The 22,706-nt window shown below is 47.6% G+C and overlaps 1 protein-coding gene across 1 annotated transcript in view; it reads right to left on the reverse strand.

The window, feature by feature from the left end:
* Window positions 1-7,060: 7,060 nt before the first annotated feature.
* TSPOAP1 (TSPO associated protein 1) overlaps window positions 7,061-22,706 on the reverse strand; it is a gene marked incomplete at its 5' end in the record, with an annotated part of 32,527 nt that continues 16,881 nt past the window's right edge. The window contains 12 exons of the mRNA XM_081844349.1: window positions 7,061-7,636; window positions 8,184-8,257; window positions 9,684-9,782; window positions 10,632-10,703; window positions 11,053-11,159; window positions 11,584-11,622; window positions 14,126-14,197; window positions 14,549-14,717; window positions 17,073-17,224; window positions 18,002-18,122; window positions 18,826-19,914; window positions 22,177-22,365. Of these exons, the coding sequence (XP_081700475.1) occupies window positions 8,231-8,257; window positions 9,684-9,782; window positions 10,632-10,703; window positions 11,053-11,159; window positions 11,584-11,622; window positions 14,126-14,197; window positions 14,549-14,717; window positions 17,073-17,224; window positions 18,002-18,122; window positions 18,826-19,914; window positions 22,177-22,365 (2,136 nt within the window). The 3' untranslated portion in view covers window positions 7,061-7,636; window positions 8,184-8,230. The remainder of the gene's footprint in view (window positions 7,637-8,183; window positions 8,258-9,683; window positions 9,783-10,631; window positions 10,704-11,052; window positions 11,160-11,583; window positions 11,623-14,125; window positions 14,198-14,548; window positions 14,718-17,072; window positions 17,225-18,001; window positions 18,123-18,825; window positions 19,915-22,176; window positions 22,366-22,706) is intronic.

Here is a 22,706-nt window from a genome sequence, read left to right on the forward strand (position 1 = left end):
CCGAAGGATTATAAACTTGATCAAGGTGGAAGTTGGAGCTTTGGGGACATTTGGACTTGAAAGGAGTATGTTGGAGTACCCCATAGGCTCTATTTTTAAGCATGGAGGGCTGGCTGGAAAAAATATGGATCCTGTTGGGCCGAAGCCTCTCCAAAATTTGGGGTTCAACATTAAGGACTATCAAAAAGGCTGGCAGAGAGGAACTGAAAGAGATTTAAAAGCCTCGGATGTGAGATCTCTAGGCTAAACAAGATATTGAGCTGATGAACACTTGTTGGGGACTGAAACCGGGAAAGGGGTGGGTGGAGTCTGGGAATCCAAAGGGTATATAATTATAACTTGCTTTGTTTTTATTTTGTTTTGCTATTTGTTTGGAACTGGGGAAAGCCGTGGAAGGGAAATTTTGGTCGACTTTAGGAAAAATGTTTAAGAATGAGCAACGATGTTTAAGTATTGATGTTTTTAATTTGGATAATAAGGATTTGCTGAATTAATAATTTAAATTGGAATACAAGAAGGGGAGGTGTGAGGAGGTCTGAGAAATAAGTTAAATGAAAATAAGTAATTGGAATTATGTGTGTTTTTAACTGTTTTTTTTTTCCTTTTAAATTTTGGATTTTTGTATTTTTGTTATTTTTTGTTTAATTGTTGTTTTTGTGTGTGTGTGTTTTTGAAAATGCTAATAAATATTCATTAAAAAAAAATACAAAGGGTTGTCCTGGCGATTCGCCGTTTCCGTGCATGCGCATAACATCATTTTGAGTATGTCCGCATGCGAGAACGGCGAAATCTGGAAGTAACACATTCCGCAGAGTGCAACCCGAAAATGCTCAACCTGAAGCTACTTCAACCCGAAGTATGACTGTAATAATACATTTTGGGAGGATTAAAGCTCTATCCAGGAATGGAGCTTGGAGTCTAAGCAGCCATTTCCCCCAGGCCATATCCCGACTTTTGCAGCATATTCTATTGCACAGGTGTTCGTTGAATACAGGGAATTGTCACAAGCCTCAATTGGCACCTTTCCATTGCTGTTTCATAGCGCTAGAGTTGCCACATGAATTTCTGCTGCAAGATTACATCCAAAACAATGTATTGCTTTAATTAATTTAAAGCAATGACATATTGCTTTAATTAATTAAAATTTAAAATTATTTAATTAATTGCAATAATCAAGTCATTTGGGCTGGATCCAGTTATAGCACATGCAGTTCTGGTTAGTCACCAGAGCACACTCCCAGCATAATGAAGTTTATGATTGTTAAATTTTGGATTATATTCGAACTACTAATAATAATACATTTACCGTATTGCGGCTGTATTTGAGCAGATTATTCTGTATTGCAACACAGGGGTTTTGTTTTTGCTACACATTGAAAGCACAAGAGCAGGTTAAATTGTGTTTTCTATTCAGATGGCAACACTGTCTTTTAGCTCCTTCTCCTTCTCTCACCATGTCTCATTCCATCATCAGTCTGAGTTCTTTCTTTTAAAAAGGCAAGCAAAACAACATAATATATTATCATGTACTGAGATTTATAACTAGATAATGCCGTTTCTTACTTTGTACGGCTGTGCATGCAGTGCCAGTACCAGGCAATTTTGCATCCTAGGCAACAGTCACACTCCTCCAAAATAACTGCTGACTTCAGTTTTCTAAAACAAATGTCATAGAAAAATTGAAAAAGCATTCAAGTTGAAGTTGCTGAATTTATTTTAAATTGCAAGAATAAGTAATGCAACAATCTTTGATTATCTTTCTCAAATACAAAATAACATGTTTCAGCACGTAAATCACGTTGAATAATTTGTGAATTGTGATGTAAAAAATTTAAGTCCCTTGAAAGATTCGGTTTCATTCTGTGTGCCCATTCCTTTGCAAATTTCGTCACCAATTCCTTCAGGTCAGGTGGTGATGTTTGGACATGTTCAGTGGATATAGTTGCCAAGCCAACTAGTCTCTTTAGCAGCATTGCTGAGCGTACGTAAGGTTTTACACTTTGGGCTCTGAGAAATGGCTTTCACCACTGGCACTGGAAGTGTGAGAAGGATCCTTAGAGCAATAGAAACATTAGGCAGATTATCCAGGAGTTCATGTTGTAATATAAAGATATGTAATACATAATAATAATAATAATAATAATAATAATAATAATAAGTAGTAATATGAAGTGTTCCTTGTAGTGGCATGGTCTTTGGAAGACTTTCAGCTATTGCTGTACGTTCACAGCACAGATCTTCAGCCTCAACATCTTTGTTTCCATTGCGCACCAATGGAACACATTCTTTGCTCTTCCAAATCATGGCACCATTTTAGCCGTCAGCCCCCTTGACTACTGGTTCTGGTGGCAATGACACTAACCTAAGAGTCTAATATTGGAGTGGATACCTGGATGAGTTGATGGCCAAGTGGGTCAGGTGGATGAGGCCAAGCAGCCAATCACCAGGCATCACAATGATGGCAGGTGGCCCACGAAGTTTGGATAGCCAGTGTGGCACAGTGGTTGGAGCGTTGCACTAGGACCTGGGAGACCAGGGTTCAAGTCCCCACTCAGCTATGAAGATTACTGCATAACCCTTGGTCAAGCCACTGTGTCTCAGCCTGGCCTACCTCACAGGGTTGTTGTGGGGATTAAATGAGGAGAGGTGAGAAACATGCATGCCACTTTGAACTTGTTGGAGAAGATGGTGCAATATAGATCTGATCTAATCAATCAATCAATCAATCAATCAATCAATCAGTGAAACCATGTGGGCAAAGGGACTGTGCTTTGCCAACCCCACCAATTAGATGATTGTTGGGGATTGCCACCCTACCTCCTTTGGGCCTAGCCAAAGCTTCACACGTTCCACACCTGACATCATATTCACATGGCTTGACCAAAACAGTCAGGTGAGTAGTTTCAGAGATGGAGTGTTGACCTTCAAATGCAAGAGCATCCCATTCCAAGGGCATTTCCTTTGCAAGTGGAAAGCCCCTGGTCCAGCCCATGCTACAAAGCTGGAAGTGATCTCTTCCCAAAACCCTTGTGAGATGTTGGTGGTGTTCAGAGAAGACCATAACAGTCCCGTTGGATCAAGAGCCTGACAGAGCAAATGCACTTGATTCATAGCAATTGCAACATTTAATTTTCAGTTCCCTGCAAAGCAACGGTTGATTGGGCCACATGAGAAATTTCAGCTACAGTTAGAAGTTATGCAAGGCAACTTCCCCTCAGTCTCCATCTCCGGAGTTCGAAACATGATAAATGTGTCTGACCTCACAGTGGTGTTGATCAGCTTTGCCTCCGCACACACCTTAGCCATATTAAGAGTGCCATCAGCCTAATGAATGGGGAAGTGTTTTGAACAGCAATAAATTATTTTTAAATCATAGACAGGCTTTTCTGAACTCGCTGAATTTCTGCCTGGGTGGGTGGAATCAGCATCTATAGGGGAATTTCTAGCTTTTCTGTTGCCAACTCACAGACAGTTTTGTGGGCCTCCTCTCTCTTGACACAGCCTTCCCCACCAGTCTTGCAAATGAGTAGGAAGTGAGCTGGGGGTGGGGCAGATGTTCTGGAAGAAAAAGGTGTGGAGAGGGAGGCAAACCCCAAAAATATCTCATGAGAACAGCCTACTCAATCAGGCCAAGTCCAGCATCCTGGTCCCACAGTGGCCAACCAGATGCTTGTGGGGAACCTGCAAAGAGAATTCGAGCACAAGAACCCTCTAAGCTCCTGTGGTTTCCAGCAACTGGTATTCGGAAGCATTGCTGCCTCTAGCTGTGAAGGCAGAGCAGAGCCATCATGGCTAGTAGCCAAGGATAGTCCTCTCCTCCATGAATTTGTTGAATCCTTTCTGAAAGCCATCCAAGTGGGAGGCCATCATTGCCTCCTGTGGGAAGGAGTTCCACAGTTTATACAGTCATAGGTAAAGGTAAAGGGACCCCTGACCATTAGGTCCAGTCATGGCCGACTCTGGGGTTGCGGCGCTCATCTCGCTTTATTGGCCAAGGGAGCCAGCGTACAGCTTCCGGGTCATGTGGCCAGCATGACTAAGCCGCTTCTGGCGAAATCAGAGCAGCACACGGAAACGCCGTTTACCTTCCTGCCGGAGCAGTACCTATTTATCTACTTGCACTTTGACATGCTTTTGAACTGCTAGGTTGGCAGGAGCAGGGACTGAGCAACGGGAGCTCACCCCATCACGGGGATTCAAACTGCCCACCTGATCGGCAAGTCCTAGGCTCTGTGGCACAGCACCACCTGCGTCCCTTTATACAGTCATACCTCAGGATAAATACGCTTTAGGTTGAGTGCTTTTGGGTTGCGCTCCGCGGCGACCCAGAAGTAACGGAGCACGTTACTTCTGGGTCTCGCCGCTCGCGCATGTGCAGACGCTCAAAATTATGTCACACGCATGTGCGGAAGCGACGAAACGCGACCCGCACACGTGCAGATGTGCTGTCGCGTCTTACTTTCTGTTCAGGATGTGAACGGGGCTCTGGAACAGATCCCGTTTGCATCCTGAGGTACCACTGTACTGCATGAAAAAGTCCTTCCTGTTATCTGCCCTGAATCTTCCAACATTCAACTTCATTTGATGTTTATGAGTTCTGGTGTTTTGAGAAAAGGAAGGAAAACTTTTCTTTACCCACTTTCTCCATGCCACGCATCATTTTATAAGCTTCTGTCGTGTCACCTCTCTCTTGCCTTTTCTTTAAATGCCCCAGACACTCTAAAAGTCCCAGACGCTGCAACCATTCCTCATAGGGGAGTCATCCTATTCCCTTGATCATTTTGGTTGCTCCTTTTTGAGGCTTTTCCAACTCTGCAATATTCTTTTTGAGTCGAGGCGACCAGAAGTGTACACAGTACAGTGGTACCTCGGGTTACATATGCTTCCGGTTACAGACGCTTCCAGTTACAGACTTCGCTAACCCAGAAATAGTACCTCGGGTTAAGAACTTTGCTTCAGGATGAGAACAGATATCGTGCTCCGGTGGCGCGGCGGCAGCAGGAGGCCCCATTAAGAACAGTTTCAGGTTAAAAACAGACCTCCGGAATGAATTAAGTACTTACCGTAACCCGAGGTACCACGGTATTCCAAGTGAGGTATCACCATAATGTTTCCCCTTCAGTTCCTTTCCTAATGATCCCTAGCATGGAATTTGCCTTTTCCACGGCTTCACACTAGGTCACTGCAAACCCCTCCATAGAAAGAAGTAAACGTCTAATGGCAACAGTCTCCTTTTTTTGTGAAAATAGACTTTAATGTAATAAATTAGTTTTCTTTTAAATAAAAACATAGTTTATCCAAACCCCGACACCCTCCACTCAATGGCCCAGAGCGAACAGGATGAGCATGATTTCCCCCTCCCAAAAAACATGCAGAGGAACATCAGTGGCAAGAATGAGAGTCACACTATTAGTCTATAGTTTTAAAACACCCCTTGGCCTGGAATACAGGCTTCTCCTCAACCCAAGAGACACACTCCTCAGGCAGGGTGTACCCGCTGGCACTGTGCCCCCTCCCCAGCCAGAAGTGCTTGACAGCTCACATAAGGCAGACCTGAGGAGAGGGTCACATGACCCTTTGGGGCTGCCATATTTGTTTGGCACAGTGGGATGTAGGGATGAGGGCCAAACTGCCTCTCTCCACCACCACAAGAACTCACACGCCCGTGTATTTATCAAAGCTCTTTCTTGCTTCCTTTTTTTGTTTTTCAGAAATTTCTCCAGAGTTTCTACAGAAGAAGAAATTTCATTTAAGGAGAATTTTGGGGCCTATTTTATAGTCCCACGCTTGACCAACCCGCTTGGGGGATTTCTTCACCCCGGATATGTGGGAATGTGTGAAAGACACTGGATTTTATCAAAACACTTGGTTCTGAAAATACTTTGAAGGTTTTTCCCCTGCTCTGCTTGTGAGCTTCCTGGAAGCATATGGGAAACAGGATAGAGCCCATGGAGGCAGGCCTTTGGTTTCACCCGGCAAGGCTGTCCTTATCACGCAGCCAGAAATCTATGGAATGGGTCCTGCCAAATGTCACCTGCATGTTCTGATAGGTTTGGTGAGGTAGGAAATGAAGCTATTAAGAAAAGAGAGCTGTGAAGTTGTTGCTGAATTTTGCAGAATGTAAAATCCTGATATTTGGGTGTTGAATTGAGGGAAACACTTGAGGAATTTAAAGGACTGTAAAAAGATATGAAGTGAGAATCCTCCAGAGCAGGGGGGAGGACCTTATTCAGCCAGCTGTCTTAAAACATCCTGCCCAGTGGCAAAGAGAACTATAATGGTCATCAGGATCTGATCCAGTGCAAGAATGTGAAAAGATTCTGAGGAGACGAGGGCTCCCAGACTGCTAAGTCACTGTGACCAAAATTACCCAGAGGTTCTGGGTTGTTCAAATGTTGATGGAGTCATAAGAACATATGATGAGCCTGATGGATGAAACCAAAGGCCCGTCTAGTCCGGTGGCCAACGAGGTGCCTGTGGGATGGGAAACCTGCAAGCAGAACCCAAGCGCAAGAGCAACTCTTTCCTCCTGTGGTTTCCAGCAACTGTTGGTGGCCATTGCTGCCTCATTCAGAGGGAGTTCAGAAGTGCCCTGAAGGCATCTACTCCAGCATCGTGTTCTCCCAGTGGCCAGCAAGATGCCTCTTCTGGGAAGACCGCAAGCAGGACCTGAGCACCCTCCCTTTCTGCGATTTCCAGAAAACTGGTTTTCAGAAGCATTACTGCCTCTGACTAAGGAGGCAGAGCACAACCAGCATGGCAAGTCACCGTCTCCTCCATCACCCCAGATCATTGGCCATGGTGGCTGCTGGGGGACCACATCTGGATGACCATAGGTGTCTCCCCATCCGCTTAGGCCTATCTGGGCATTAAATCCTCAAATGGTGATCCTAGTGTGAGAGGGAAAACTCTGCCACAATCACTAGCAATTTAGAATCTTCCATGATCTGGATTATAAATTGCACGAGGCCTGTAGTGTGAATCTGCATGAATAGCCAATGGGCGGGAATCCCAAGTAAAATCTATTCCAGCTTTCAGAAAACGTGACACACATACACCCTGGTGGGATCACTGTCCGTCTTTTTCTCAGATGCCCCTGCTGTAAAAATCTATCCCCAACAGACCAGTGGGAGGCCTCAAGGAAAATCCTGGTGGAATGGAGGAGAGTCCCCACCCCATGCAGGCCTAGGGAAAGGAGCTTCGGTTCCTAACCAAGGGGAACATTTTCTCAGATAATGGAGATGGGAAACATCCATCGGACAACATCACGGCCAAAACCACACACTGGAGAAAAGGTAAACTAAAATGGCAAATGTTCCTGTTGGAGTCCCTTTCTAGAGTGGTTCACAGAGTGACCAGCACATCCTCAGTTCCTGGAAGTAAAATGCCAGCAAGGCTTAAGTTTCTGGTAAGCAGAATTCATCTTGCACTGCAGCGTCTCAGCTCTGCGTCATCGCCAGCCTCGCTCAGACTCACAGAAGCTTATCTTCTCCTTCTTCCAAGCTGATACGTCCAAAGCACGAGAGGCCCATGGGTCAAAGGCTCTCATCTGACTGAGATGGCGTGATGCAGTGGAGCTATCTAGCTGCTACTCCAAGACAGAAGGCTGTGCCTCATAATCTGGTGAATGCCACTGCTGAAGGAAAAGGAAGGGAAGATGGCAGCAAAGAAAAAGAAAAGGCAGATGATGTTATCTGTAGGGATACACAAATAGGCCCTCATTGCTTTGGTCCTTTTTCAGGGTTCCAGACAGCTGCCCCCCTTTAATTTATTCCATCCCATCTCCCTATTCCATCCCTTCTCCCAGTTTTCTTGTTTTCTTTTCCAACTGACACTCAACATTCCATGCTCACTGAGCATGCTCAGTCCTCACTGGGATTCAGCTGCCTGGCAGTTCTTTTGTTTCGCTTCCACCAACACACATGTACTTCTGTAAACCTTGGAATTCCCTCAAGAGCATGTTGATTCCTGCCCTCTTGTTTCCCAATAGACCCATTTCCCCTCTATTTCTGTCTGCACCCACTGCCCAAGTTTGGCATTAAGAGGAAGTGATTTTGACTTTCCGTTTTGCTAGCTGAAGGTATTTGCTGAACGGCCCATGATGGCTGGTGGCTGCCAGCTGTTGCATGTGACACCTAAGCACGAAATGCTGCTCTTGTGAATTTTCTGAAAAGGCTGCTTACATGGTTTCTCTCCGTCGTTCTGTCTCCCTCTGCCTGCCTGGCGTGTGTCACTGGACTCTCCGCTTTCTCATTCTCTAAGGGACGCAACCAACCGTTGGACGTGCAAAGCCAGGCAAATAAAGAATTAGTTTACAACAAATGGGAAAGTGGGGTCAAAATAAAACCATGTCAGGCATTCTTTAGCTGTGACTCCTGCATTGCAGGGGGTTGGACTAGATGACTCTGGGGGGCGTCCTTTCAATTCTACAATTCTACAATTCCGTGATTCTATGATTCTGTGAAGGTGACAATATGCTGTCCAACATTATAGAGATAAAAATAAAGACCTGCTCACTGCCCATTCTCCACTGATTGAAAAAGCAGTTCATTTCGCTACAGATTCACTAGAAAAATATATTTGTCCTATAGTTGGTTGCCAGTGGTTCAGGGTGTGAACTGCAATGTTGTCTTAACAGCTATGTGGGTGTGCATTTGTATCAAGTGTGGAACACTAGATCCAGCCTTTGGCTTGGATCCTTACCTCTATCTGGCCAAAGGGACAATTTTGGTAAGTGGGCAGGGTTGGCCATCTGCCAGTCTTTTGACATCATGACGGCTTCAAAGGGACTTTCTCCCAGCACCAATCAGCTGATTGACACTTAGACTGAGCCATGTCGGCTGCCCTTGGGAGTTCCCCATTGGGAATATTCAAAGCCAGGCAAAATTCCCATTGGGAACTCCCACAGGCAGCTGATCCTAGTGGGTCAGCTGGTGTCCTGCTTTTTACTTTTGGAAGCAAGACAACCCTAGTAAAACTGAATTACTGTGTCGTGAAATGACGCATGTCTACAAATTGTCACTAACATGAAAAGTTTGGAAAGCTCTGCTCTAGGCAGTCTCTAGGGAAGGAGGTTGAGTCAGTAGGCAGCAGAGACTTGCAACCCCCATGGGGCCAAACTCTGAACTCCCCAAATGGGGACCGAGATCATTTTGGACTGTCTCTGGTTAAACTGGGGCAGTTGGGAGCATGCCACAAATTGCCTGCTGAAATCCAGGTTGTGGGGTGCTTGGGTAGGGAGCGCATGCCCATTTCCTGATGTTCTAGACGAGAGCAGTGGGTGGTACCAGCGGGATTACCTAGGGGGCGCTAAGAGCCATGGGGGGCAGCAGGGGGGCGCCGGGGGTGTCAACGACCATCAAGCAGGTTTGAAAACTGGTATCACTGGGCCAAGTTCATCCATTGAAGAGTTTTAATTGGATTTTGAACAAATGCACAATTAATTGTTGCTCTTTTGAACGTTGCTGTGTTATTATCTTACTTAGTGGGTTGTGCAAACTGCAATTCTGAATAATGCTTTTAGGGTAGGGGCAGTGGGGATGAATTTATGAATCTAAGGTGGTGGTGGTTCCCAAGCATTTGGGGGCCACCACCACCTTAGATTCATAAATTCACTATTCTAAAGCCTTGATCAAAGCCTGCATTTGCAGCTAGGCCCCGATCCAGCAAGGCACCCCCCTTACCTGCCTTCCAAGGCTGGGCTCTGCAGGTAGCTCTCCATCCAAGGACATTGCTTCCAGGAAGTTAGATGGTGCAAGGCCTTTCTGCCCATTCACCTCCCCCTGCAGAGAAAGAAGAGAAATGCCTCTATAGCCCACAAGGTAAATGAAACTGGTGGACACCTAAAAGTCATTCAGAGTGAGGGGCACAGAGTGAGAGCCAGTGTGGTGTAGTGGTTAAGAGCGGTGGACTTGTAATCTGGTGAACTGGGTTCGCTTCCCCGCTCCTCCACATGCAGCTGTTGGGTGACCTTGGGCCAGTCACACTTCTCTGAAGTCTCTCAGCCCCACTCACCTCACAGAGTGTTTGTTGTGGGGGAGGAAGGGAAAGGAGAATGTTAGCCGCTTTGAGACTCCTTAAGGGGAGTGAAAGGTGGGATATCAAGTCCAAACTCTTCTTCCTCTTCTTCTTCTTGTTCACTAAACCTCAGAGTACCAGATGCTGGAGATAGACTGCCCCTGTACATGGAGGTTCTACATATAGCTGTCATCATTGATAGGCCTTGCTAAGTCAGTCCTCTCTGACCCAAACTCGTGACCACTGTCCTGCTTTGTGGCAGTGTGTGCCTCATGTCCATTACGTCTTGTGCAAATGTCGTGTATTAGCGGCCAGCCAGTTTTCATCCATCTCTGATCGAACCAATCAGGTTCCCCAAAGCTTATTTTAATTAAGTGGTGGACCAGCTCAGCTGCCTTGAAAAAAATGACGGGTCTGCAGCTCTTAATTGCCAACAACTCTTTATAAGGAAACCCGGTGAAGGTCAACGATGGCAGAGCTTTCAAAGTGGTGGACTAAGACTAAGTGGAAGAGTTGGCAAAACCCATATCGATGCAGCAGCTCCTCTGATTTTATTCAGATACATCATTTAGCGCCTGAACAGTTTGGATAAAAAGGAAGGATTCTGTACTTACATAATAGAACCCATCGTCGTCCATGGAACTGAGCACAGTGACAATATCCCCAGCGCAAAACCTCAGCTCTGCCTAGAAGGAAAACAGCGAAGACAATGAGAAAGTTGGGGGCTGGGTGGGAGAGTGACCTTGGAAATGTGTGTGAAGACAGGGCTGATCTGCAGAAGTATCTGAGGAAGGCTGGCCTGACCTAGTTTGAAGGGTGAAGATAGTATCAAGGAAAACACGATGTTAAGAGAAGCCCTCTTGCCCCCTCACGACTGTATGCAGAGTGAGTGGGGAGGCTCAGAGGCTTACCAGGGTGAGACAGAATTGCCCCCAATGCTATTAAAACTGATTAGCCTTTGCTTATCACCACCAAAGAACCTTCAAGTGCTTTCCTAGCCCAGGAAATACTAGGTGACCAGCCGCTCTTGCTCACCTCTGTATCCAGGTTGGGAGAATTCTCTTTGGGGTTGTAGTCAAAGATGGCCACCATAGTCCTTGGGGCATCATCCTCAGAGCTCAGATCCTGACCTTCATGTGCATCTAGCAGAGAAAAGGAAGCATGCGGCCACAGCTCCTTATTTCAGCCTGCCGCCCAGAGCAGAAGAACATAAGAAGAGTCTGCAGGATCAGGCCAGTGGCCCATCTAGTCCAACATCCTGTCCTCACAGTGGCCAGCCAGATGCTTGTGAGAAACCCGCAAGCAGGATTTGAGTACAAGAGCTCTCTCTGCCCCTCTGGTTTTCAGAAGTGTTGCTGTCTCCGACTGTGGAGGCAGAACCCAGCCATCACAGCTAGTAGCCATCCATAGCCCTCTCCTACTCCATGAATTTGCCTAATCGTCTTTTAAAGCCACCTAGGTTGGTGGCCACCACTGTCTCCTGTGGGAGGGAGTTCCATCGTTTTAACTATGCGCCACACATAGTTTGGGAATCACTGAACTAATTGAAGATGAAGCAATGCTCACCAAAGCAAGGATTCTTCTCTTCTTGCTTCTCCTGCTCCACTGTGGGGATGAAAAACAGAAGAGCCAGCTTAAATAGAAACGCAGTGTGTCCGTCCGTCCCATTACTGAAGAACAAAGACTTAGCCAAGAGTTATTTCCAAATTGCTGGTTTGAGGCCCAACAGCCAGAGCAAATGGTTAACCTTAAATGCAGCTATAAGAAAAGCAGGTGCTCTAATTGGCAGAGCTTTGGGTTCTGATCTGTTGCCGAGCCGAGGGGGGTTCAAAACAATAAGAAATAAAAAAAGTAATTACTGTGAAAATAAGAAATATTTGGGCGGTAGGGGATGTCAAGTTTTGTCCTTGCTCAGGACACCATATTACCACAGGCCACCATATTACCACCATATTACCACCATATTACCACCATATTACCATATTACCACCATATTACCACAGGCCCCCCCTGCTGATGCTGTCACACCCCTTTGCTATCCTACATGGAGGAATGGGGCAGGATCATCTAAAGCGGGGGTCAGCAAACTTTTTCAGCAGGGGGCCAGTCCACTGCTCCTCAGACCTTGTGGGGGGCCAGATTATATATGAATGAATTCCTACACCCCACAAATAACCCAGAGATGCATTTTAAATAAGTACACATTCTACCCATATAAAAACACACTGATTCCTGGACCGTCCGCGGGCTGCATTTAGAAGGCGATTGGGCTGGGTCTGGGCCCCGGGCCTCAGTTTGCCTACCCCTGGTCTAAAGGTTGCATATGTTCCTGCGATATCTTGCTGTGATTAGTAGGTGGAACCCTCTGTTGGTCACCTCACCTCAAAAACAATGTTGTAGAGTCCTCAGCCATCCTCATAAGAACATAAGCACCTGCAGGATCAGGCCAGTGGCCCATCTTGTCTAGCATCCTCTTCTCACAGTGGCCAAGCAGATGCCCGTGAGAAGCCCACAAGCAGGATTTGAGCACAAGAGTCCTCTCCTCTCCTGTGGTTTCCAGGAACTGATATTCACAAGCATTGCTGCCCCTGACTGTGGAGGCCAAGCCAAGCCATTGAGGGCTACTAGCCTCCTCCTGGGGACACAGGTGGCGCTGTGGGTTAAAGCCTCAGCGCCTAGGACTTGCTGATCAAAAGGTCGGCGATTCGAATCCCCGCGGCGGGGTGCGCTCCCGCTGCTCGGTCCCAGCGCCTGCCAACCTAGCAGTTCGAAAGCACCTCCGGGTGCAAGTAGATAAATAGGGACCGCTTACCAGCGGGAAGGTAAACAGCGTTTCCGTGTGCAGCTCTGGCTCACCAGAGCAGCGATGTCACGCTGGCCACGTGACCCGGAAGTGTCTTCGGACAGCGCTGGCCCCTGGCCTCTTGAGTGAGATGGGCGCACAACCCCAGAGTCTGTCAAGACTGGCCCGTACGGGCAGGGGTACCTTTACCTTTACCTTTAGCCTCCTCCTCCATGAATTCATCTAATCCTCATTTAAAGCCACCTAGGTTGGTGGCCATCACTGCCTCCTGTGGGAGGGAGTTCCGTAGTTTAACTATACACCGTATCAAGAAGTGCCTCCATATGCATCACCCTGGCCAGCCCATGAGACACAGGAAGCTGTCTCTTACAAAGTTAGATCCTTGGCCCACTTAGTTCAAAATGGTCCATACACCAGGGGTGAGGAATGCCTTTTAGCCTGTGGGTAACCTCCAGAGTTTTGGATCTTTTCTGTTCCCCCAGCTGGAAATGCTACAGATTGAACCTGGGACCTTCTACCTGCCAAGCAGGTGTCGTGGCCCTGAGCTACAACCCTCTGAATGGACTGTGTTTGTTTGCTAGCTCTAAGAAACCCAGATTCCCACAGCACACACAAAGTCATTGTGGAAAAGCATCCTCCTCCATCTATAGAAGCAAGAAACATTTTTAGAGTTCAAGGGCACCTCCTAACGAGGTAAAATTACTCCAGCAGGGTGCAAAGCAAGGCTGGTGAAGGGTGTGGTCCTGGGGTCAAATCCAGCCATCCAGGCCTCTCTGTCTGACAGCCAGAAGGGTGTGTTTCCTAGAGACAGTCCCGAGGACCAGACAGAGAAACCTGGAGGGCTAGATTTGGCCCCTGGAATTGAGGTTCTCCACTGCTGGTCTACACTGGCTTTCCCCCACTGAATCTGGGACCTTCTGCAGGCAATGCATGTGGCCAGCCACTGAGCAGTGGGTCTTCCTTTAAAAATCAAGCAAGATTCTAGTCCTCATTGTTCTGAATAAAGGGGCTGATTTAAGTAGGAACATAGGCTCCTTTTCTTGAATTGCCTAGTTCAGGAGGACCATTTTCACTGATTGGCAGTGGCTTTCCAAGATTTCAGGTATTTTCCCATGCCCTGGAAATGCTGGGGTTCAAACATGGGAGCTTTCACTGGCAAAACAGGTGCTCCAACAATGAGCTAAGCCCTTCCCCACATCTTGTGTATGGACTGTGTTTTTTTGTTTCTCAGCTTTGTGACAATCTCTTCAAATGGGACTTGAGAGGGCTGTAAGAGGCAATCAACACCCCGGACACGATACAGACCTTTTTTGGACCGCCGAGGTTTTGGTGGGCGAACTGTGAGGCGACGAGGAGGCGGGGAAAACACACCGTTATCTGCATTAAAAAAACCAAAACAAAACCCAAGCGAATTAGCAATCTGCAAGATAATGAAATGTAAGAAACCTTTTTGCAATATTAATTTCAGTTGGTGGATTCAGCTCTCAATCACTGTGGTATAGAGTCCGGATTTGGAGACACGCAACTCTCGGCATCCTGGCTTGCAAGGGGCATGACCACAATTCAACGATCCCTTCCAGGCAGGCAAAAGCATTTGAGGGGAGGGTGAGCTGGGGATTGAATGGTCTGGGGAGAGTGCTGTGGACCAGTGTTTTCTGGTGGGTCACATCTGGGCCTGGACCTGAGATTCCCCATCCCACCCTGAGGTCACGGGTCAGAGTAGAGCACCTAGACTTTCCACCAGCATGTCTGTAGGGATCCGTCCTTCCTCTAGGAGCTGCTTCCTGGTGGCCTCGCTGTCCACCTGGACCTCAGAGACCATGTTGCAGGGGATATAGCCCGTTCTCCCCCCGCATTTTCCTCTGTAGAATCCATCGGCATCCTTCTGGCCATAAATCTGGAGGAGGAGGAAACAATGAGAAAGATGGACAATAATTTGAAAGAGAGTTTTTTGGGGGGAGCAGTCAGAGAGATATGAAGAACGTAAAAAGAGCCTTGCTGGATCTTCAAACCATATTTGCAAAGAGGCATTTTAAGTACGTATTTAGATTCCCTAGGGAGCACACCGTTGAAATGCATATTTGTATCTAGAAATCTATTACCGACAAAAGAAGAATGGCAGATGAAATTAATGGACTATGCAGAATTAGATAAGATAACAGGAAGGATTCAAAACCTGTCGGATCAGAGATTCTCAGAGGACTGGATTAAATATGTGAATTATTTGAAAAGCAATTGTAATCAACAGATTACGCTAGTAGGATTGCAAGAAGTTTTGTAAGGAGGACTATGCAAAATATTGCAGAAAAAAGTATGAAGAGAATTATTAGTGAAAGACTATTAAAAGTAATACTGAAACTAATGATTAAGTGATAAAGACTGAAAAATCTTCAGATGTGGCTGATGAAAGTCCAAAACATTGTATAAGATAAGAAAATATGTTGTATGATTTTTGGAAATTTTATGTAAAAATCAATAAAATATATATATTTTAAAAAGGAAATCTAGCAAACAGTTCTCTCTCCCTCTCTTAAAAATTGTGCACAAGGGTGCTGAAAAAGGTTCACGGTAGAGGATGGTGACAAGGGTTTGGGAAGTGGCCGAGTTTTTCGCCTCTTCCCATAAGCAGATTTAGAAAAGCAAAGTGGTCAAAATTTCGTAAGGAGTCTTGATACAGAAGAGAAACCACTACGGGCCCCCAAACTGTTGCTTAATTTAGGAACCTTGCAGAATCGAACTTCCTCTTGTTATCAGCACCACCAAAGCAGAGTTTCTCAGAGGGGGAGGGGGAGAGAGTGAAAAAGCTCCTCCCGAGGTGACCAAAAGGACTCAAGCTCTCTGGATGACCTTTGACCAGAATGGCACCTTCAGCTGATGGAAAGATAAAAAGTGTGATATCAGTGTGATAAAACCAGCAAACAAACGTGAGAACAGAAGAAGAGTTCTGCTGGGTCAGGCCAAATAGGGACCATCTACCCAGCATCCTGTTCTCACAGGGGCCAACCAGATTCGAACTCAAGAGCATCCCTCCTGTGGCTCCTGGCAACTGCTATTCAGCAGCATTGCTGCCTCTAACTATGGAAGCAGAGCAGAGCCATCATGGCTAATAGTCATCATTAGAGCTCTCCTCCTCTGTGAATTTGTCTAATCCTCTTTTAAAGCTGTCCAAATTGGTGGCCATAACTGCTTCCTTGTGGGAGGGAGTTCCACAGTTCAACTGTGCTCTGCGTGAAGAAGGACTGTCATTAGATGCCCACAGGTCATGAGAGAAGAGGAAAACATTTTTCTACCCACTCTCTCCAAGCCATACATACCGTATTTTTCGCTCCATAAGACACACTTTTTTTCCTCCTAAAAAGTAAGGGGAAATGTGTGTGCATCTTATGGAGCGAATGCACTGGGCAACAGAGCAACAGAGGGATCCCTCGGCTACTACTGCAGTCGCAAGCTGAGGGATGCCTCCGCAGCTGGAGCCATGGCTCCTGTCCATCGCTCGCTATGAAGTCAGCTTTAAAGCAAGAGCCGCAGAGAGCGTGTCAGCGGCTCTTGCTCTGCTGGCTTTACAACGAGGCTGGAGGAGGGATGGAAGGAGCTCCGTATAAGGGCTCCCTTCTGTCCCTCCTCCTGCTTCGCTCTGAAGCCAGCAGAGCAAGAGCCGCTGCACATATATTGCTCTTGCTCTGCTGGCTTCAGCGAGAGCTGTGCAGCACCTCTTGCTCTGCTGGCTTTGCAGCGAAGCGGGAGGAGGGACGGATGGGAGCAAGCAAAGCAAGAGCCGCTTACATGGCTTCTGTCCCGCTTTGCGCATCTCTCACTTTGCTCTTTTTCTCCATTTTGTCTTTCTGTCGGCAGTCACTTGGGACTAACTCCCGTATGGGATAGTTCCACATGTATATATACTTTTGTAACCTAAGTCTGCCTTCAGGGATCCAACTGTGAACTAAATGAATGTGAGTAAATTACTTTTATATTGACTTTAATAAGATTGTCGTGTCTATTCTTTTCAAGAGGGACGAGAAGGGATCTTACCAGGAATCTTATATAGAGAGGCTCAGATGAGCCTGCAACAAGCAAACTGCTGTGTGTTTAAAGGGGAATGTTTAAACTCTGCTAAGATATAGAACTTGCTAACGCAAGTTAGGAAGGATATCATTAAACAATATATCCTCTCCTGCCTCCCTGAACATTCCCACATAAATTGATAACCTGGGGGAAACAGAACTGTCCACCTTCTCCTTAGCTCTTCTCTTACCTTCAGGATTTGTCCCTCCTGAAAGGGGAGTTCTTCCTCAGCTGCGTCGGGGTTTGGAGACATTGAGGGAGGGTCATAGTCAAAGAGGGCCACAAAGAGTCGGGCTGAGCCCCCGGAGTCCATTGGTTCAGGGGAAGGGCTTCTCCAAGAGTCTGCCCGAGACACACAAAAAAGGGTGCAATTAGACATGGGTCTCCCAAGCTTGGGTCTCCAGCTGTTTTTGGACTACAACACCCATCAGAGAGCCAGTGTGGTGTAGTGGTTAAGAGTGGTAGTCTCGTAACTTGGGGAACCGGGTTCGCGTCTCTGCTCCTCCACATGCAGCTGCTGGGTGACCTTGAGCTAGTCACACTTCTTTGAAGTCTCTCAGCCCCACTCACCTCACAGAGTGTTTGTTGTGGGGGAGGAAAGGAAAGGAGAATGTTAGCCTCTTTGAGACTCTTTAAAGGGAGGGAAAGGCGGGATATCAAATCCAAACTCTTCTTCTTCTCTTCTTCATCCCTAGCTAGCAGGACCAGTCGTCAGGGGTGATGGGAGTTGTAGTCCAAAAACAGCTGAAGACCCAAGTTTGGGAAACTCTGAATTAGACCAAGGCCAGTTCTAAGTCTGTTTGCCAGCCCAGAGCACTTGGGCCAGGTCCTGGACCCAGCAAAACACTGGGTTGATCCCCAGGCCCTGATTATTCCCTCCTCCCCAGGAATGCCTAAGACTGGTACTGGATCCCTCCTTGTAGCTTTCCCCGCTCACAAAAAAACCCTTCTAGGATAATTCAGTTGGTTAGAGAGTGGTGCTGATAATGCCAAGGTTGCAGGATCTATCCCTGTATGGGACAGCTGCATATTCCTGCATTGCATAGGATTGGACTAGATGATCCTCAGAGTTCCTTCCAACTCTACAATTCTATATTTCTATATTTCTAAGCAGCTTACCGGAATTTGTGTCGGGAGGTTCTGCTACATCTTGACGCCTTCTTCGGGGACGCCTGCCTCTCCTGGTAGGGACCTGCCAAGAGGTTGAGTTCAGCAGCTCAAGGTTGCCATTGCCCGACACCTGGAAGAGAACCCTTGGCAGAATTAGTCCCTGATCCATCCTCACAAGATCTGAAAATTTATGGCCAGGGTGGAATCACACAAACACACGCACATACGCAAAGCTACAAGATGCAATATTCCTCTTCTGGAAACTTGTGGAATCTGGACCCAAGAAGATTTTGGGAAAGTCCATTATGTTTGGTGTTGTGGTACAAGTTACCTCTGACGTGTCCCCAAACCCACGATGCAGTGGGAGGGAAGATCAGGTCCGTGGGCCAAATGTGGCCCACCCCCCAGGCCTATGGCCTTGCGGGCTCTCCACAAGCCACACCCCCTTCCTCAGCCACACTCCTCGCCTTAGGCCACACCCCTCGCCAACCCAGCTTTGACCCTTCGCTGAGAGGGCTGGAATGTGTCCTTGAATTCTGAAAACGTTTAATTCTTCAGCAGGGTTTCCCTTTGGGAAGAGGAATACTGCATGGGAAGCCTCCAGCTAGCCAAGTTGATTTTGGAGTGAAACATAAGAAAAGCCACACAAAGGAGCACCACAAATGCACCACAAGCTCCAGCTGTCAGGACAATAGGAGGCGCCTCTGTTTCCAGCAAAGCACTCAGCACAAGAATCAGAAAGCAAGCAAGCTTGGGAGCTGGGGAGAGAAAGCACGGTCAGGGTTGCGGCAAGCTGCAGCAATAGCGGTAGGGGAAGGGGGCAGCTCACAGACCCGTGGGTGTGACGATGGAAGGACATCCTTCCAAGGCCGCTCCAGCCCGCCTCTCCAGAGAGAGGGGTTCCTCTCCAGACTCCGGCTCCTCTCCTCGGAGGCGCCCGTGGAGGCCCTCCTCCTCCAGCAGAGCCTCCCGGGTGAACGGCTGGGGGACGTGCTCCAATCCCCACTCTCCTCTTCCAAGCTGCTGCACCTCTTCAGCTCCCTCGGCCCGCTGGACTGGACTGACCCCGAGCGGCTGGAGGAGTCGCTCCACCCCTCTTCGCAGTCCGTGGGGGATCCGTCGGCCCTCCCGTCCAAACTGAGCTGGCTGGCCGGGGTGGACGTGATCGTCATGTCCTCGTCGGAGTCGTACTCGACGTTGATCTCCAAGCTCTCCGGGCTGAGGCAGCGGGAGAGGCTTCCGGGGCCATCTTCCTCCCCCGCCGCCTCGAGGGGCACCGTCCTCCTTTGGCGGGGTCTCCGCCTCGCCCAGCTGCACAGATCCGACTCGTCCTCCACCCCGAGGCTGGTGATCACGTCCAAGTTTTCCTTCAGGCTCCGGGCCCTGTAGAGGCCTCCTCCGCCTTGGTGGGAATTGCTCAGCATGGAACGGGCGGGTCGTTCTTGTATATCCACCTTCCTCTTCCTGTTTCCCTGGGATGGAGCGAGTCCTTTCTCTCTGCAACGGCTGGGCCTTCCCCACTGGGAAGACTTCCTCTCCACAGCAATCTCAGGGCAATCCCACTCCCAGTTCTCAGGGTAAGTTGGCATCTCACTCACACCCTCTCTCCTGAACTTCCCGGGGACATCCAGCAAGACTTCCTCCTCTGATGGAACCTGGTTCCTCTTCAGTGGAACATCCACAGAAAGAGGAGGAGCTTCTGTTCTTTTGTAGGGAGACCTATCCCGGAAGTCATCAGAAGACTTCCTTGCCAGAGGGGGTGAAACTGGTCTGTTCAGGCCGCGGTCCCAATCTTCTTCCTCCTCCTCTTCTTCCGTTACTTCTGGGATGCTGAAAAGTGCTTTGCTGCAGTTTTTTTGCAATGGCATCTCCAGGATCCGTTCCAGGATCTCTTCGTCGCTATCGGTGTCGCCAAGGTCCAGCTGTGTTCCAGCCCCGGAGAACAGGCCAGCAAGGGAGAAGGAGAGAGAAAGAGGAAATAGGTGTTAAAAGGGATGGGGGAACAGCGCTTACCTACCATCAATCCTTCGGATGGCAATAAAAGAGGGCTAGGCAAGTTCGTGGAGGAGGCTGGCTACATCTATCAGTGGCTATATTAACTGTGGTCGCTAAATGGAGCCTCCACAGCCAGAGGCAATCTACGTCAGAACACCAGTTACTGGGGAGGGTTGAGGGAGAGCAGGACAGGGTAGCTGCCTTTGTTGCCTTGCCCATGGACTCCCCAGAGGCATCTGATTGGCCACTGTAGCAAATGGAATGCTGAACTAGATGAATCTTTGGTCTGATCCTGTGGCTGCAGGGCTCTTCTTGTGCCAAAATCCATTGCGAAGACCAACATTATGAAGTTAGAGGAGTCCAGATGCATAGAAAGAAGTTAGGGATATGGAGGGGTGTGTGTATGTGAACATCCAGGCGGAAGAATTGGCCAGTATCCCAGCTCTGATCTGGGCCCAGGGCACTGGCTCAGCGATGCATCAAACACCAGCATTTTCATCCTGTGTAAACGTCTCGCAACCTTAGCAGGTCAGAAAGGATTTTTCTTTTTTCCTGCTTGGCTCTTCAAGTCTTCTTCCATAGGCCTGTCTACCTGATCTACCCTCTCTCAATGATCTGTGCAGTCCGGCTGAAAAAATGTTGCAGGTATCTAGTGGAACACAAGGCTTGTCTTCCTCCAAACAACTCTTAATGGGGTATCTTTCTATATATATATATAAATGTGAGGCTGTCATCACGTAGGAGGGTTTGCAGTGCTATATGACAATCCTGGATTTGCATAAAGTCAGAACACAGACCCTATTGGAGGATTTGTAGCAAGAGGGTGGGGGGAAGGGGGGAAGCTGTGTGCAATGTGAGCAGGGATGGCAGCCCCTAGTAATCCATATCTGTCTGTCTGTCCATTTGTCCATCCATTTTTATGGTTTCCCATGTCTCAACATTTGTAAGCACTTCCTTAGAATTAATTTGCTGTAGAATCTTGCTTCGAATTAACCATTGTATCATAAAGACAAGCAGCTCCAGTGACACAGAGTGGCTCCTGACAGTCCTGCTTCTGTGCGTCACCTTCCTCCAGGGGTTCGTCTCCTGCAATGGGTGATCTTCCTCCTCTGTAGAGGTATCTCACCTGTGTTGCTGTTCCAATACAGTCCATTCTGCTCTATGGAGAAATTCTGGATGTTGCCTAGTAGCTCAGTAGTATGGATAGGCAGGCCTCAAATTGCTGTACCTTCTTCTCCAGCAAGGCAACCAGTTTGCACTGCTACAGATGTAGCTCTGCACATTTTCAGACAGGAAAAGAAACTTGGCACAGGTACTGCAGCTCAATGCAGCATCTGCTTCACTGTCCATGTCTCTTGGTCCTGCACATACCATGAGGCAGCACTCAAAACACCCTCACAAATGCTCCTGTTTACAAGTCCTGATCATGAGCTTCCAGAAGCTGCAATCAACTAAACAGAACTGCTGCTGGGTGCTAACTTCTCCCCCAACTCACCCATTTGCCATTCCTTAATGAGATGGCTTGCCGTAGCTAAAGGATGTGTTTCAGGTGGCTGAAGATCTCTGGGGAAAAGGGATTTGACAAGTTGATCCTGTGAGGTCAGAAGTGAAAGCCCCTGAGTTCAATGGAGCATATTCCCAGGAAGAAACTATGCATAAGATTGTCATTATGCTGTACTTAATAAAACTGATATTTTGCTATTTGCTTTGTGGTGGGATGAACATGGTCCCAGATCAACAGAGCTGCTTCCGTTTTTGGGCTCTCCCTGGGGGACATGGCGAAGGACTCTCCCAAACAAGGGGAACCTCCTGAAGCAAGTGATCAATGCACCCCATTTCGTTCCTGGTTTTGGGTGAACCAGTCTGCTGAAGCTAATCAGATCTAGGCATGGTCAGCATCTAGATGGGGACAGGTTGCTGCCTTGAACCCCATCATTTGGAGAAGGAGATAATGATATACTTGGTTATTAACAAATGCTCCTCTGGGTGAACCCAACTGACTGACCACACCTCTAGCTTCTCCAAGGAGGTGTGGGGCACCTGTGGGGCACCAGATGTTGCTGGACTACAAATCCCATCATCCCTGACCATTGGCCAAGATTGCTAGGGGTTAATGTGAGTTATAGATCAGCAACACCTGGAGAGTCAAAGGTTCCCTACTCATGTGATTAAGGGAACCAACAGATTACCTTCTCTCCATTTTCTCTGCCAGGGCATTCACTTGGAGCCCATTTTGATTCTCCTGCCTTGCCAGACTGCTGACTTGCTTCCTCTTCTTCCTCCTCCTCTTCTTCCATGATATCAGACAGGTCTGACCCGCGGCTGTGGTCAGTCAGAAGAGTCACCGGACGATTTCCCACATCAGACCTTTTCTCTCCCTGCGAAAATTTGAAAATTTAGAAATTTTAAAAGATATTGCTGTCAGTGAAGAATTAAGCCCCACAAAATTAACCCAGGGGCCAAACTCAGTATCGGAACACTGCCCAGTTTCCAAATCCACATTCACGTTTTGAACGTGAATGTTCAGGTTCTAATCTACATTGATCTTAACCTTGCAAACTGGGATGCTTTAGGCTTGAGTTTAGCAAGCAACAGTTGTGAAATCTCATAAAATGTTAGTTGTCCCATTCTAAATACCATTTGTGTGTCATCTATCAAAAGGTAACCACTGTTGAATGTCAGCTGTCCGGCACAAAAGCAAAATGGCATTGCATGCCAA

The sequence above is a fragment of the Podarcis erhardii genome (assembly GCF_964252035.2).
Source record: "Podarcis erhardii genome assembly, chromosome: 16".
NCBI classification, from domain to species: Eukaryota; Metazoa; Chordata; class Lepidosauria; order Squamata; family Lacertidae; genus Podarcis; species Podarcis erhardii.